Source organism: Chrysemys picta, chromosome 7 (genome assembly GCF_011386835.1).
Source record: "Chrysemys picta bellii isolate R12L10 chromosome 7, ASM1138683v2, whole genome shotgun sequence".
NCBI classification, from domain to species: Eukaryota; Metazoa; Chordata; order Testudines; family Emydidae; genus Chrysemys; species Chrysemys picta.
The window spans coordinates 94,255,667-94,274,116 of record NC_088797.1 but is presented as its reverse complement, the minus strand read 5'-3'; the positions used below and the strand labels follow the sequence as shown (position 1 = coordinate 94,274,116).

Genomic DNA, 18,450 nt, shown 5'->3' with positions numbered 1-18,450 from the left:
CCAAGAAAGAAACCAACAGAACCCCACAGGCCATCACATGCAGTCCCCAGCTAAAACCTCTCCAATGTATCATCAGTGATCTACAATCCATCCTGGACAACGATCCCTCACTTTCACAGGCCTTGGGTGGCAGGCCAGTCCTCACCCACAGACAACCCACCAACCTGAAGCATATTCTCACCAGTAGCTACATACCGTACCATAGTAACTCTAACTCAGGAACCAATCCATGCAACAAACCTCGATGCCAACTCTGCCCACATATCTACTTAGTCCCCAGCTAAAACCTCTCCAATGTATCAACAGTGATCTACAATCCATCCTGGACAACGATCCCTCACTTTCACAGGCCTTGGGTGGCAGGCCAGTCCTCACCCACAGACAACCCACCAACCTGAAGCATATTCTCACCAGCAGCTACACACCGTACCATAGTAACTCTAACTCAGGAACCAATCCATGCAACAAACCTCAATGCCAACTCTGCCCACATATCTACACCAGCGACACCATCACAGGACCTAACCAGATCAGCCACACCATCACCGGTTCATTCACCTGTACGTCCACCAATGTAATATACTTCATCATATGCCAGCAATGCCCCTTTGCTATGTACATCGGCCAAACTGGACAGTCCCTACGTAAAAGGATAAATGGACACAAATCAGATATTAGGAATGGCAATATACAAAAACCTGTAAGAGAACACTTCAACCTCCCTGGACACACAATAGCAGATTTAAAAGTAGCCATCCTGCAACAAAAAAACTTCAGGACCAGACTTCAAAGAGAAACTGCTGAGCTTCAGTTCATCTGCAAATTTGACACCATCAGCTCAGGATTAAACAAAGACTGTGAATGGCTAGCCAACTACAAAAGCAGTTTCTCCTCCCTTGGTGTTCACACCTCAATTGCTAGAAGAGGGCTTCATCCTCCCTGACTGAACTAACCTCATTATCTCTAGCCTGACTCACTCTTGCTTGCATATTTATACCTGCCTCTGGAAATTTCCACTACATGCATCCGAAGAAGTGGGTATTCACCCACAAAAGCTCATGCTCCAATACATCTGTTAGTCTATACGGCGCCACAGGACTCTCATGGGCCATTCAGTTTCACTCCTTTGCCCCTGCATTGAGTCCAGTAACTTCTGTTTGACTAACTCCAGAAAGGCATCCAGTCTTGATTTGAAAACATCAAGACATGGAGAATCTACCACTTCTCTTGGTACTTTTGTCCAATGGTTAGTCACCCTCACAGTTAAAATGTATGCCTTATTTCTCAGGCTTTAATGTCCAGCCACTGGTTCTTGTTCAGCCTTTCTCTGCTAGATTAAATAGCTTTTACTGCCTGGTATTTTCTCCCTGTGAAGATACTCATAGATTTTAATTGTTCCCTTTCAGTCTTCTTTTTGATAAAGATTAAGCTCTTTAAGTCTCTCTCTGTAAGGCATTTTCTCCAGCCCTAGAATCATTTTTTCTGGCTCTTTTCTTCACTCTCTCCAGTTTTTCAACATCTTTTTTAAAATGTAGACACAAGAACTGGGTACAGTATTCCAGTATCGGTCTCACAAATGCTGTATACAAAGGTAAAATCATCTCCATACTCCTGTGTCCTCCTCTCCTGTTTATACATCCTCATTAGCCTTTTCCCCACAGCATCACACTGGGAGCTCACGTTGAGTTGCTTGTCCGCTATAATCCTTAATATAATTAATAATTTATTTTAGATAAGTATAATAAATTAGATAACACTTTAATAATCTAATTTTATTTAGAATCTTCTCTTCTACATTATCTGATGTCTATCTAGTTCACACTTCGAGTGGAGGGGTATGGTTTGGGGGCTATTTAGATTAGGTGTGCTTTAAAGAGAGGCAGGTGGAGACCTGGTGACTGGATCAAGGAAGAGCTCACAAAACAAAACCAGCTGTTGAGCTAAACAAAATAAGTCCATCTTCCATTGCATTATTACAATAGAATGCTATTGGAGCATATTTTGCAAACTTCATTTAATTGTGTTCATACATCACAGTGCTCTTAATTGTAACATTCAATTTAACTGCTATATGATGGAGTTTTATCATGGGGCTGTTGGTGGTATAGATCCATATGTATTGTATATGGTATAATTCTGGTTTATTTCACCATGAGAATGTATATTAAGTAAAGGACTTTTAAAAGGCAGTTAATTTCATGGTACTGAATAGAATTAACCAAGTACATTCTCCAAGATAATTTATACCTTGTGAACCCTTGCAAAATGAGTTTTCCCTGATGGTCAGACTTTTTTTTTTTTTTTGGTAAATCCATACAAATTGCTAAATATTTTAAATAGAATGAAACAATAACAATTACTTTATAATAATGGACCTTATTTTGCATAATGGTTCTTTTTTTCATCTTTCTAAAATACTGTATTTTGCCATTATCTTTACGATGTCCTGGAATTTGTCCATTTTTCAGTAATTACAAAATTAAAGCGCAACATAAATGCTATTGGATGCTCTGCCCATTTTTTAGAAGTTGCTAGATTCTAAGATACCAAGTCCCTAAACAATTTACAGCTCAACCCACTCCCCTCTCAACATCCAGTGACAGATGGTTTCACTCACTAGCCACAGCCTTCTCTCCGATCACCAATGATTTCAGCCGTTCCCTTTCTCATTTTATATAGTTCAATCATTTTTGTATTGTTTCCCTGTAAATTTAATAGATATAACAAGAACTCTGATATTCTCACGACTTCTCTTTTAGCTTTCTAGAATAGTTAAGTTTGCCTAGGTCAGCCTAAGTCATTCTTAGGCTGAAATTGGAGTCTAGTGTTTCTGGTATCAAATTTTTTTTTAAATACATGTTTTGTTCTTGTAAATGCTGCAGAGTGACACAGAATTTTTTTTAAAAAAATGAAAAAAGGCTCACTGGGTTGGATTTTCTGGATGAGACAAGCGTTTTAATCTTCTATAAAACAAAAGGTGTGTCATTAAAACTAAGGGACTATATCAAGCATACCCACTTTCAGGCATGTTTTTGACCTTGGCAACTGAAATACTCAACATAAGTTTCAGAGAAGATATAAACAGGACCAGTACCAAACAAACTCATTTATTTCAACAGCCATTCCACAGGAAAAATTATCATGAGACTTTAACATACTAGGAGAATGTAGAGAACTCTCTGATTTGAAAATAATGTTGTCATAAAACTGAGTTATTATCTTGATAAAACTCCATACCTATATCAGAAGGAGGGCCCCGTACAAATAAGAACTACCCAAATTAAATACCTGAGTACAGAACTCACTAATTCCCTTAAAATTATCTTTATTTTAAATTATGATAAGCTGTTGGCACTGAAGCAAAAGGAAATAGAAAGATGTATGGGTCTTCCCCCTGACTCTTTTAGGCAGGATTTGTCCTGCTTGTTAATTAAATACAGCAGTTATGTCTTTCATATGGGCCAAATACAATCCAGGATTAAAATGAAGACATTACAATTACCCGTAGAGGATGAGGGATTAGTGCTTCCAAACTTTGACTGATACTACTTAGCAGCACAGCTGCACTTCTGTATCCCATGGTTTAATTATGATAAGACTATATTAGCATCTAGAATCAAAGACTTCCCTACCCAGGATGTCTCATTGATCGAGTTGCTTTATATGATGGGTGCGGGGGTGGGGAGAATAGCCTACGCCAGTGGTTCCCAAACTTGTTCCGCCGCTTCAGCAGGGAAAGCCCCTGGCGAGCCAGGATGGTTTGTGTACCTGCCGCATCCGCAGGTTCGGCCAATCGTGGGTCCCAGCTTCCAGCAACTCCAGCTTAGCCCGCACCACTTCCAGCAACTCCCATTGGCCTGGAGCAGCGAACCGCGGCCACTGGGAGCCACGATACGAACCTGCGGACGCAGCAGGTACACAAACCGGCCTGGCCCACCAGGGGCTTTCCCTGCACAAGCGGCGGAACAAGTTTGGGAACCACTGGCCTAGGCAATATGGCTAGAGGATGGCTTTGATGACTACTTTCTGGGCAGTATCTTTTAAAAAAGGCCAGAAATGTCCAGTATTGACTCCCCATTGTTACATGCAGAATGGGGTGGCTTACAAATATGGACCTCAAATACACTGTTTTGATTAAAATATACAGATTCAAACATGATCACCTTGTCTCATTCGATCAGTGCAAAGACATATTTAAGGTTGACTGCTCACCATTCTCTCATCATTTACAAATTGGAAACAATTAAAAAAAATTCAGAAGGGGAAAATGAAAGATTGAATGAGCAACATACAAAGACTGTTCCCCTACTAGCCCTTCCGCCATTGTTTATGCTTGATAACATTGACCAATTATAAAAACTTAGAAATAAATTGTCTACTGACCTGAATAGAAACGTGATCTCTGGCAGGATATACAGTACACCGATAGACTAAATTATTTCTCGTGTTTAATATTAGATGATGGATTATAATTTGCTGCAAATTCCCCTCAAAGAGTTGCCTCCTGAAAGGAAGGTGCATTTCTAACCTGCTAATAATGTAAAACACAAAAGGATGGGGTTTTCTTTTGTAGTTGGTCCAGACTGGAAAATACTGGAGGTATTCTATGCCATAAGGTGTTTAGATAACAGTGTTGGATGGATGCATTATAAATGCAGCCCATACCCATCATCATATTCTTTTCGGTGTCTATGAATAATTGATCTTGTTAGTGCTTTTTTAAATGCCTCCTAATTGGTTGCAATGGGGGGAAAAAAGTTACCCAATAGTGAGATATTCTTTACTTTTTTAATTGTTTAGATATTTTACTTTTATATTCTTTTTGCATTAAGAGCATGTTAATACTGTTGACTATATTACTTAATATTGTTGGTCTTTTGTCCCCAGTAAGCCCATGATTTGGTCATCCAACTTTGATCCTTAATTTGACCCCATACCATTCTACATAGGCGTGATTACTATGTACATTTTCTCTCCCCTTCCCCTTTTTCTATTTGCTCAGTTAAGACATGTCCAATGAGAATTATTTTCTGCAGAGTATTCATTTCTCTTTCTGTTAATTACTGAGCTAGTATATGTGACCTTCTGTTGTCAGTGGCAAATAAAAAAACATAAGGGGTGAAGTTCTGGTCACACTGAAGTCAAAGAGCAAAGATCCCATTGATTTCAGTGGGGCCAGGATTTCACCAATAGACTGGAATTTACAATTGTACTCCAAGGTAACCTGGATCAACCAAAACACATTTTTGATCTAAGAGAATCTAGACAGTCAAGGAATGATGGAGGGGAAAATTGCATTTTCCACTTTTTTTCTCCTTAATCTCCAACATTGTTTTCCTCATTTCTACCCTGTTCTCTCCCAAACCTCTGTTGTTCTTTGTTTTTCTTTTATTTGTCTCTCTCTGGATTATTTTCTTTTTCAAGTTCTCCCGTCTTATTTTTCCTTCCCTCCCTCCTTCCTCCGGCTACTTTTTTTCCCACGCTCCTCCTCTGTCTGTTTCTGTCATCAACTTCCAACACAGTTCTTATCTTCTTTATCCCCTCTCCCTTCTCTTCCGGCTTGATTTCACTTATTTTAAGTCCACGCTGCCACTCCTGCATTAGCTTTTACAGTGCTGAATAACTGCTATCAGCTGCTTTGAGAAGTAATGATTTCATACAATACGGACATTCAATCTTGTTACATACAATAGAAATGTGTTAGAACAAGGTGTGAAAATGTGAAGCATGGTAAAAAAAAACCATCATAGTCTTTTACTATATTGTTTATACCATTAGTCAAGTTTTCCTGGCATAAAATACATTACCAAAAATAAACCCTCACCCCCCATGAATTCCAAGTACCTTGAAATTAATAGACACCGACTAAATGAAATTTTAAAAACATTTTATTTAAGTGTTGGCATCATCTGGATTCTCCCATTGACATGTTCATTTTAAATTGGATTTTCCCTGCAAGGTTGCCAATTTTAAACTCCCCCAAAATTCTATTGAGTTATTTTTTTAACAGTTGGTATATTATATAGGATTGGGTCAAGAGGTTTATGGGTTTCTATTTCTGGGATACTGAGGAGAAGCTGCACAGATATGATATTATCAGTGGAGGAAACTGGGCAATGATTGAACCAATGCTCTGCAGCTATACCCTATTTGGTGTTTCAATGTTACAGACATTTCCTGTTTCACAAGCTTTGCCATCTGAACTCTTAAATGTTATAGTACGTTTATGTGAAGACTGATTAAGTCATTTTTTAGTTAACGCTTTTTGTGGCACATCTCCCATCATGCACCGCATCTCATCTTTTGAAGGGATTTCCCCTTGTCTTCTACAGTAAAGCCTTGGGAGAAGTAAACGGATGTTTAGATGCCTATGGGTACTAACTATAGTCTATACGGAATGGGAATTGGACACCTACCTGCCCTTTGTGCCTTTGAAATTTTCCCCCAAAGATATTTTGTGGTATCACTGACATCATTTAAACATTTGTGCTATTGGAACCTTTTTAAAAGCTGAGAGTATTGGCTATGCATGGGATTTTTTTTTTAAAACTGCTCCCTTGAATATACTCTACTGCATCTCAGTGAATAGTTATATCTTCTTCCTTGTGTTTTCATTATAGAGGAAACTAAGATGCCTACTCTTCTCTCCATGTACTAGAATTTCCACTAGAATTAACTGGAGTAACCTGTGTATGTAAGGGCAGAATTGGACCCTACAATTTCTAGCCTTTCATACATGGGCATGGTGGTATGCCGAGACACTGAAATCAAAGGGAGTTGTAGTTCTGCACATACAGGTAGAATTGGGGCTTTAGTGAGAAACGTATTAGATGATTTTTTTACCAAAGCATTCACTTCTGCAATTTTGTGCTCTTTTAATCATGTTCTGATAGTTAAATGACAGAAGTACCGTAATACACGTTTAGAAAAAAGTAGCCATCCCAGTGTTAAAGAAGGCAGATGTGTTTTGCTATAAAAGGATGCTTTAAAAAGAAGAAACAAGCAACCCAATCTAGATTTAAAGACTGCAGGTTGAGTATGCAAAATTTGGTACTTAGAAAAAAACATCTTTTTATTTGATCTGCAAGTCACTGAGACACAATGAATCTGCGATCTCATAATGCCATTTTTATAGTCACTTTTCAGAGTAGAACCACAATTTCCACTAGCTAAGCTATATTTATTTCATGGACAGTAAACTAAGGGGCTGAAATTGTGGCTTTTCAAATAAAGCTTTCAGAAGCCCTTTTGTGTCAGAGTTTTCCCTCCCCACTTTGATAACTGTACCAAGACACACTATACCAGCATAAACACCTTTATGCTGATATACCTGCCTTCACGAGGAGGTTGCACCTATTTCACAAATTCAAGTATTTTACTGATTTCGTTAAATCAATGCAAAAACTATATGGATCCTTTGTATGGACAGTTATTTGCCCTTCAAAGCAGTTGCTAATCAAAATAAATTGTAAGCCACTTCTATATGGCTAGGAATGATCAGCGTGGCTTGGTGACTAGAGGATTAGACTGGGACTAAGGTGATCTGAGTTCTATTCCTAGTGCTGTTGAGTGACTACGGGCAAGTCACATCACCTTGGGTTGCCTCTGTTTTCCCATCTATAAAATGGGATAATGAAACTGAACTCCTTTGTAAAGGTCTTTGAGACCTACCGATGAAAAGTGCTGCATAAGAGCTACATATTATTATATTTATTACCTATAAATTCTGTGTCAGTTTCCTTGACCTCTTCACTCCTTATATTGTTCTTTTCCTTCAGTACCTCCCAACTAGAGAAAGTTACCATATGATCCAGTGATAGATGGTTACCATATATATAAATATATTCTGGTATTTATATTCTATTTTGGATTTCTGCTTTGTGAGAGAAGACAGGTTATTGGGACATAGATGATATCTTATCCTTCTTTGTTTGCATAACTTGGCATGATGCTTGTCTTAAAGCATTTCATTGTGCTGCAGTAGTTTGTGGTTTGTTTTGCCTTATGGTATTTGTTGAAGTTTACATTTTTATTAATTTTTAATTAAAAACAATATATAGTACCAGAACTGTCAATCATGAGTCCCCAATGTGATGAATACAGTATAGTGACAGATGGTGAAGATTGTTGCAGGCACTCTATAGGGATAGTGGAAAATCTGCATCTAATATCTCTACCTAGAGTGGACTTCCAACAGATTGGAGCCCATCGTGTGGGTTATAAATATATAATTAACAATATCTCTTTCTTGCTCCTCTTTCCGCAATGACAGTTAACCGAACCTGCTCAGTGAAAATAACAGTTCAGCTTATTTTAGTTTAATATTTGGCTAGTGAAAGACTGAGCAGGTTCATTAATCTACTTTTTGTAAGAAGATATTGATGAGTACAGAAAGCTTTAGAAACAGTTCTATAATGCCAACAGAAACTACTATATGCAGAAATGCTCCAATAGAATGACAAGCATGGAGCCATCTTATTGGTGTGGGGTGATACAGTGAGCTGCAATTTAGGAAACCTAGGTTCAAGAATATGCTTGGGCTCCGAGATTGTAGGCAGCAGAGATGAAAGTTCATAGAAGTGTCTCATTTGATTTGCAGTGTACTGCTCTGGGGAATGAGAAGGGCAATTCGGATATATTCTAGAGCACATGACAAAAACATACACTGGATATTTATTAAGGATCTGCCTTCTAAACCTCAGGCACTAAAGAATTAAGGCTGCCACGCTGTCCATAATCTGCTGTACTGGGCTATATATTAAAGAGATTGCAAGCAAGTCATTTTTCCTGAATAATATGCCTATCAGACATCCAGCTGTGTGTGAGTGACCCTTCTTGATAATGTAAGAAGCCATGCCTAGCCCTCTCCCACGAGAGGATTGGTTATTGTAATGCACAGTTTCTGAGGGAGGGACTAAAAACGAGGAAGGACTGAACAGAGAAAGGAGAGATTCTGTGGGAACAAGAGTGGTTCCTAGGAGTCCAGCTCCCATCTTTGCTCTCAGGGGACAGCAAACAAACCTGACTCAGCCCATTTGGGTAGATGCCATCCTATTAATAATGGCAACAAGAAGGATTTTATAATACCTCCCAGGTAGGGCCCCAGGCCATAGTTCTGAATTGAAAGTATTACATATATGAGCACAAAATCATAATTTTCTTTCTCAAAATGGTGACGGATTCTAGCCACTCATGGGATACATAAAGCAGGGCCTATAAAGAAGAGACTGGGTGAGCCCACCCTATCTTCACATTCCTTAAATCCCACACCTTGCATTGTCGGAGCCTGGACTAAGGGAGAAAATGTTGATGCATTGATTGGTGGAGGCAACCCAAAAAGGTACAGGTGAGGCAGGCTTTCTGCGCTGACTGGTGGTCTGGGCACAGACTTTTTATTTACTTAATCCTGGCAATATGCTCAGCACTGAACAAGGCACAAAGCTAAAGACTGTTGCTGTCCTGGTATGCTGTGCATCTGAAATACAAACACTAGGAAGGAAAGATGCACTGGGCAGACCAGAGAAGGGAATAACTTAGCTTGGTGATTATTATTATGGGAGTACAACACACAGCACCTTGTGTGCAGTCCCCAGCATCCCTGGGAACATTCTGCCTCTCTGCCTGCAGAGACTGCAGTGCTCCTCTGCATACCCCTTGAGCAGCTGTGGCTTTAAAATCAACAATCTGGCCTTACATTACGGTTCAGGGCAAAGCAAATTTTTTCAGCCAAGTTCGCCCATCAGTATGGGGTTTTTTAACAGTCTTACAGATCCCTAACTACACTGGCAATAGCAGATGTCACTATAATACAGTGCATGATTCATTATCTACTGTATTCTTTGCCATCCAGAGAGGCTGCTTTTATATGGGCTTGCTTTTCGTAGGTTGGGGGGGGAGGGGTTAAGGGATGGAATGGAGTGAAATCAACTGGCTATAGGATGTTGTGTCTTAAAATAGTTTCATAAAAGCAGATTCCTTCCATTATTACAAAGCTAAAGCTGCTGCATGGCCCATATTCTGTAAGTGATTTGTAGCGTACTGTACACCATGGTTTGTTTGAACCATAGCCCATGAAAGGAAAATAACCCATACTAATGCAGAGGAAAGCCCTACTGAGAATTCACCAATTTACCACATCACCAGTTCTCAGCTGTGGGTCATCATTAAAGGTGGATTACTAGAGTCTGGCAAGGGATTTCAGTCAAAATTCTCACATTTAAAACAAATGTCAGGCTGCTTCATATTATGCTGAGAGACATGGAATGTGAAAAATCACTCCCTCCTCCTACTGCTGCTCTCATCGCTCCTCCCAACCCATGCCATGAGGAGAAAAGCAGGCTGCAGGTACCATTTAAGGATAGTACAGGCTGCCTGGGCACCAAAGAAGCTGACGCACATAACAATCAGTTGGCTCCACACCATCCTTAAATAGTGCCACCTCTCCAACCAGAACACAGGGAGAGAGATTAGTACTCCTGTATGCAGCACCCATTAGCACCTCAACCCAGCTTTTCTTACAGCCACCCCCTATTATCTCTGATCGATCCAATCAATCACTCCTCTGTAAGTATTTCACTGTCCTACACATGTAGGAGACAAATACTATTATAGAGTTTGAGCCAAATCCCATTGAAAGATTCCCATAGATTTCAATGGGCTTTGACTCAGGCCTACAGACTTCAGTCATTTTCACAGCAAATAAGTATTACCAATACTTTGTGTCCATGTGCCTATACTGCAAATGATCATTTCCCCCCATACCAATTTTATAATAAAAAATATGTAAAGGTAATGAAACACTACAGAGAGAGAGCACTGTGTAGACAAAAAAGAACAACATTCACTGACTATCACAAGACATTGAACATTTAGAATCCTGTGCAGGATTGTAATATCACAATTTTACAAATTATGATGATTGAGGAGAGCGCAAACAAAAAGAGAAGGAATGTGGGTGATGGGAATTGAGAGCAAATTCTATAAAACAGGTAAAAGCAATGCCATATGTTAACATTATTTTGAAGTATTATAAATTATAGTAAAATATATACAGTGTGATAGAGAGATCTATATAATGTAAAATTTATTCAGTTTTTTGTCACTGATGCATTCCATTTAATATGCAAAACTATTGCTCTCTAATTTTGCCAGAAAGTGTATATAGAAGTGTCATTCTTAAATTAGAATTACATTGCTGTTTCAGACATGCAAATATCAGATGGATCATTATGAAGGAATGTGCCATCTCTCTCATGGATAGCGTTGATCAGAAAATTGTGATGAAAAATAAATTTCAGTGAAAACTTGAAACAAAAATTTTCATAGTCAGAAAATAGGGGGAGAACGGAATCTATCTGTACTCATGGCATTCCCCTCCCCCACTGCTTCATCCCCAGTATTTTCCAATGTGTGACACTTCAGTTGTGCATCATTTTTACATTTATGATACAAATGCTGGTATTAATTCTTTGTTAATCTGTCATATTATATACATTTTTACAAAAATAAAAAGTGTAAAGTTTTTTATGTTTGCCAGTCTTTGTGATAAGAAAATATAAAATAATGCAGCATCACAAGTAATAAGTAGTATCTTCATCTGTAACTGATGTTAAGAAAAATGTGTCCTATGAGATCTGTGTGTTTTCCCAACAGCATCCTTGTCTGGTATCCCATTTTTCACCTGTTGCCAGAATAGCAGTTGGTTTACATTATGTACAGTACAACTTCGTGGTTGTTTGAAGCTGCTGTCATTTATAAGTGACACCTCTGCTTACCTCAGGGATGGTTTTGTATACTCCAGAGAGAGTTTGCATCCAACTCTCCTCAGTTAGAAAAGAGTTTAGTCCAATGCAGATGAGGGAAGTAAAAAAGTTGAAAGTGCCATGGAGATCCTCATGTATATTATTATTTATTGCTCAGTACCATAAAAATGCACAACACTTTATGATGCAGATGAAGAAAGATTGTACATAAGCATGTTTAAGGTTTCTGAGGCAGAAAAAGTCAACTAGTTGGACATGAGAAAGTGAGATGAAGATGCCCTTTTAATAATTCAGTGTTTTCTTTTATCTGTGCTGGAAGTTTGTTAAATGCTAGACAGAATGTTTGAACTGTTGACATAGATCTGTGGTTCTAGCCTTTTCAAGAGACTGGACAAATTCCATATCTATAAACATGTAAACAGTTATTACCATTTGCATCAGTGTTTGTGCCGGTCTCTGCTCTGTTTGTTTATATTACTCTGTGTTTCTGTAAACAGGCCTATAGATGCTAAAATAAGTACCTTGGGAATTCCATAGAGCAGCCTTTTCCCAAAAAAGAACACACAATGAACAAGTTAGAAACACATGTGAGCCACATTCCACCCTAGGTTACATGCACATGACTCCTCACTATTTACAAAGTTCTCAGGTCCATCCTGACTTGCCCAGGTCAAAGCACAACTATAGAACCAATTTTTTATCTCGGATACACATGGGGAGTTAAAGGGAGATTCATGCACGTCTCTGACATAGAGTATTTTGCCCATTTATGTCAAATTGGTAGATTCTGGGTTGGCAGTGTGTAAAGAAGCCTACATCAGCCCCGGTGCTGAAATGGCTTATACCACAAACATTCGTTCATACCAAAGGTCTTAGAAATGTGACTAGACTCTTTGACATGCTATACCGATAGCAAAAAAGATGCTTTAATTCTTTTGTGTTCTTTTAGAGCTATGAACAAATCATTTTTTTTAAATATAGAAGATTACAGATACAAAACTCGCTGTCACACTCCAGCTGCTTTGCACTGATTTAGTAAGGTGAAGCAGCTGTAAACTGAGCTTAACTGACCAGTTATGTGAGGCTTATGGCTGCTTTGCATTGCTGGAGCAGGGGAAAGCAGCCAGAACAAACCAGTGAGCCTGGCCCAGTATGTGTATTTCCTATTGAATTAAAAAGGACAATGAAAGACTGGGAAGTCAATGAAGCAAAGTAACTTTAAATAGTTTTTTTTATTAAAACTTTTCTTCCTTGTTTATTTAAAAATAACGTGCTCGGCCTCAAATTAAGCACACATCTAACTAATTGTCTAGTATTCTCTTTGCAGTTTTCAGAAAATTAGTCTGTACATTCTATTGCAGATCCAAAAAGTCTTCCTTTTCTCTTGAATTGATTTTACAATTCTTTGAAGAGTGAGATATTTGTATTCTTGATACTTAGTGCAGTTCTATCTTTGAAGACCACACACACACACACACACACACACACACACACACACACACACACACACACACACACACACACACCCTCCTAAGTGTAGTATTTATTTGGCTGAAAGTACATTGGCATTTTCTAAATAAAGGGCTTGTATGGAATTATAGCAGTACCTGCTCATGCCCAGGACACAAAAGTCCAGAGGATGTCTTGGTTACAAATTTCTATTTGTAGTGGTGTTAGTAAGTGGCCATGAAAATTTGCTGCAGGTAGGAAACTAGCATGCAAGGATTCAGCCTAACTAGGGCAGAATTGTTTATGGGTTTTGAAATATACAGTTTACTTTCTTTCTTTCTTTTTTTTTTTTTAAGAGAAGCCTATAAGAATCTCTTACTTTAAAAAAATTAAGTGAATGTTCATGCATTTTGGAGTCATATTACAGAATAATCTTTAGCATATTTACCCATTAGTCTACAAATCATAGCTCTTGTGTTTCACTTGTAGATCTCAAAGCGCTTTACAAAGGCATGGTCAATTTTTGTAGTTGAAGAGAAAATGTAGTTTGTTTCTCACAATCAATTATTTGTCTTTTTCATGCATGATACAACCTCCATGGATCATTCACAAGGCCTCTAGCCTGTCCATATTTAAATCCCTCTTGTAGACCCACTTCAGCTGCACTTACTAACAGTGAATCAGGTTGACATCTATGTAAATTGCTCACTGTCATAACCCTAATTTGTGTCTAATTGTCTCTGTCCTTTGAGCTCCTCTGAGCCAGGACCATCCCTCTTGATTATTTGGAAACCCCATAGCACATAATAAGCATAACCATAAATCATAAATATTATAATAATGTGGGGAGGTGTATGTGAATTATCTAAGGTCATAGCTAAGTGCTTCCTAAGGGCCAAGCGGTCAGTGGCACTACTTATGAGAATAAGGTGATCTTATAGTTTGGCTATATTTTCATGAGCAAAATCAAAATGTCAACATTTTATGTGATATTTTGGCCCTTATTGCCAGAATCAGATACAGCATGCAGAGTAATAAATATTTGCTTATCCTTCTTCCCATATATTTTTCTTTTGCAGGTTACAAAAGCCATCCCCAGTTGTCCAGGACAAATGACTCTTCACATCAAACCTCTCCTGGTGTGTGGGGGCGATGGATTTACTCATTCCAACTTTGACGGGTGCATAGATTCTGCCATATGTATTGTCGAGGCTTTAAAGACTAATTTATAAAGCGGTCTACATATAGTTTTAGTTCTATGGTGAAATTTATGGCCTACATTTTACATTAGAAAAAAACATCAAAAATTGCTTATATCTGTTTGAATGGAAATAAATGTGGGGACCCTGGTACGTATTTTGCTATTCTACTATAAAGGAAACTCTTCTGATGGCCTGATTCCACTATCTTTTTGCCCATTGATTTCATCTGGTATTACAAGCTGAAAGGGTAAAAGATGCTTTTGAAATGTCATATGGGGCAATGCAGTACCTTTAAAAAGGCCCCTAGGTATGTCTGAAAATTTTACCCTAGGAATACACACTATTGTCAGCTCTTGATCTTTGCCCAAAACTCTCAATGAGATCCATCGGCATAGATGCTGGAACTGGGGGTGCTGCAACAACTCCTGGCGTGACATGGTTTCCATTATAAACAGGGATTACAGTTTGGTTCAATGGCTCTCAGCACCCCCACTATACAAATTGTTCCAGCATCTCTCTTAGTGGGAACCCAGCACACAGAACCAGTATAACAAGTGGCTGTAACAGTTACAAGTACACTTTTCAGATGTGGTTGCCAAAAGTTGGCCTGCTAAATCCATAGTTAGGTATCTAAATAAGTGTCCTTTTTTCCCCAGAGGTACTGAGTACCCAGCAGCCCCCAGTGAAGGCAGCAAGACTCCTGGGTGCTCAGTATTTTTGAAAAATCAGGCCATTTATTAAAATTGATTATTAAAATCTGATTATAAAAACTGATTATTAAAATCAGTGCCTAAGCTGACTTGGGAGCCTAACTTTAGACACCCATGTTTGAAAATCTTGGCCTACATCAAGAAGTTCTTCAGGAGCTATATAGTACATATTCAGAATAAAATCCTGTCCTTACTCTCTGAAGTCATGGAGGTGACAGAGTAGAATAATATCACCACCTAGTATGTCCCCCAGATTAACCAATGTGAACCAGGCCCCCTCTCCCACATCTCAGAGGGACCCTACTACCATCAGGGGAGGGAGGGAACACACACACCCTACAACAACTACAAACCATCCAGCACCAAGAAGGGGGTGGGGCATTACATGGGCATGATCCTGCCTGCATGCTGTGGCAAGAGCCAACACGTTAGATTGGGACCCAGGCCAGCCTGCAGGACAGGAGTTGCTGTGGGGTGAACATGGAGGAGGCTCACTCTCCAACACCTCCCAGGGGCAGGACCTGACATTCCACACCCCACTGGGGGAACACACACAGCTCCAGTTGCCATACTGCATAGGGCCCCAAAGTTCTTTCACCCAGCACTGCCCCCAACCATCCAACGTACATTTGATAGGTCCTTCTGGTGCAGAGTGGAATGGGTAAGGTTGATCATTGGGGCTCTGGAGAACATGGGGTGGGCCACATCTTACTGCTCTTCTAAAAAGAAGCAGAATGTACTCACTGCCTAGAGCCAGCTGCATTACCCACTGGGCTAGTCAAGGTTCTGACTGTGTTTCCAAGACAAAAGATCAGGTCTGTGGGGCTATAGTGTGCCAGCCAGGGTAGTTACTGCCTGCACGTCCCCATCACTGTTCCCGTCCCTGTCCCCCACACTGTCTTACGTTGCAGTCCTACCATGCAAGCAAACAGTGGCTCCCTCTCCCCTCACTACCACACTTGTGCAGCACAGGGTTGGGCCCAAATGTAATAGAAAATCCAATATCCACTGCAAGATGACTGGTAACATTATTTACTTAATTAGATCATAATCTGTGCTCTGGGGTAATCTGTTTTTTGTATTTCTTAGGTGGTATATTTAGCTTTATTTATTACTAGTCAAGTAACGCTGGCTTTAAATTCAGAAGATGTTACTGACAGCTTTCTGCAAGCTCAGAGAAGGATTTATTTCTTTACTTCTAGAGATGAAGTACCAATAAAATGTGCTGCCTATCCTAAAAGTGGTGCAACCAGAAATAAACAGCCTGTACCTGTGAAAGGAAGAAAGAAGAGAGTGCTAGAAAGAATACAGGTGGACATACAAATGTATATATCTCATGTCACTAGATTTGTTATCTCATAGTATTTTCTAATATGTACTTTTGCATCTGGGCTGTAACACTAAGTTGTAACACTAAGTTAACGTCAGTGAATTTAACTAACACACCCACCCCATTACTGGACCAGAAAATAGATGCACTTAAAATAGTTCAATATTTGCCAGATTAGTGGTTCAGCGAATAATGCATCATCCCTCAGTTCTTTGACCCTTTGCTGCCTGAAGAGAAATTGATCCTTCGCCTCTTAAACAGAGTGCACTCTAGCGACTATAGAAAAGGTACAGGAGAATCAACTATAGAAGAATGTGCCATTGCTTGAGTGGATAACAAATGCAAAGAAAAAGTGTATAAAAGGACTTCACATGAGCATAATTACATAACTGTGTAATAACAGGAATAAAACTGGTGATGGCTTTCCAGGTTCAGAGTTACAGTAGCTACACTAAAAACATTAAAACTAGGGCTGTCAAGCGATTAAAAAAATTAGTGTGTGATTAATCACATGATTAAAAAATTAATCATGCGATTAATCACACGTTTAAACAATAATAGAATTCCATTTAAATATTTTTGGATATTTTCTACATTTTCAAATATATTGATTTCAATTACAACACAGAATACAAAGTGTACAGTGCTCACTTTATATTTATTTTTGATTACAAGTATTTGAACTGTAAAAAATCAAAAGAAATTGTATTTTTCAATTCACCTAATACTGTAGTGCAATCTCTTTATCATGAAAGTTGAACTTACAAATGTAGAATTATGTACAAAAAAACCTGCATTCAAAAATAAAACAATGTAACATTTTAGAGCAGAGGTGGGCAAACTACGGCCCACTATTTTTCATTTTTACAGTGAAAATATTTGTAATAAAAAATAATATACTTTGATTTAAATTACAACACAGAATACAATATAACTGGTGGACAAAATAAGGAGGAGATGGGAGATTCCACCCACCACTCCCTTTTGGGGTCCTTAAAAACAAGGAAGAAAAAAAGAGATATGGGGGCGGGGGCAAAAATATGAAAGTACAGTTGGAGACTACTGGAGAAACTTTGCCGTCATGGCTGCTATCCCCACCGTCTCCTGGGACCCAGGATCAGGATAATGAAAGCCTAAAAGGTGTCTTGACTAGACTGAGCCAGAGAAATGGACCCAGATGACATCTCCACCTCTACCAGCTACAGCTGAATCCCAACCACCAGCTGGGATGAAATAGGATTGGGCTTTACAAAAGCAGCAGCAACTAACTTTTTCTCATGATAGTTTATTACCATCAAAGAGACTGTCAAACCAGGATGTTTTTCCTTCCAAAACTTTCTCCAGCTAAACGAAAAGAGAACAAGGGATGCTGTTAAAATGAAAGCCTTATTCAATGTTTTATTTTCCAAATATTTTTCCTTCTTTTATCATTAATAAAAGATTAAAATAATGTATCAATGGTGCCTTTTCCATGGTGATAAGTAGGCTGAGGTCTCTGTATGCCAAACCCCACACCTTGTTTAGCACTGTTTAATGCTGGACAGTGATAGGATCACGTTAACACCTTTGGCCCATATATTAAATCTACATTAATACAACAGACATTCCCTACTGAATTTAGACACCTATTTTAAAATTTTATTTTAATTAGCCCCTCTACTAAGGCTATGTCTACACTACACTTGCGTCGGTAAAACTTTTATCGGTCAAGGGTGTGAAAAAAACCACAGCCCTGACCAACAAAAGTTTTACCGATGAAAAACACCAGTGTGGACAGCACTTTGTCAGCGGGAGACACTGTCCTGCTGACAAAGCTACCGTCCCTCGGTGGGAGTGGTTTGGGAGTGGTCTCTCCTGCCAACAAAGAGCGGCTACACTGCATACCTTACAGTGGTGCATAAGTCATATTTAGCAATTTGGAAGTATTAGGTATTCTTCTGGCTTGCAGCCAGGAAAAAAATGTCACTCTGAGAGCAGACAAGGTGGGTGAGGTAATA

General features: G+C 39.0%; 1 protein-coding gene across 7 annotated transcripts in view; it reads left to right on the top strand.

Annotated features, from left to right (window-relative positions):
* The window catches only part of RNLS (renalase, FAD dependent amine oxidase), a 141,226-nt gene extending 123,334 nt beyond the window's left edge, over positions 1-17,892 (top strand). For 4 of the 7 annotated variants that reach the window (XM_024107271.3, XM_042856844.2, XM_005292500.4 and 1 more), the window contains 2 exons: positions 14,291-14,391; positions 16,326-17,892. In XM_024107271.3, the coding sequence (XP_023963039.1) occupies positions 14,291-14,391; positions 16,326-16,485 (261 nt within the window). In that variant the 3' untranslated portion in view covers positions 16,486-17,892. Of the gene's footprint in view, positions 1-14,290; positions 14,610-16,325 lie in introns of those variants that run through there. The other 3 variants (XM_065553517.1, XM_005292501.4, XM_005292499.4) reach the window with 3 other exon arrangements.
* The last annotated feature ends 558 nt before the right edge of the window (positions 17,893-18,450 follow it).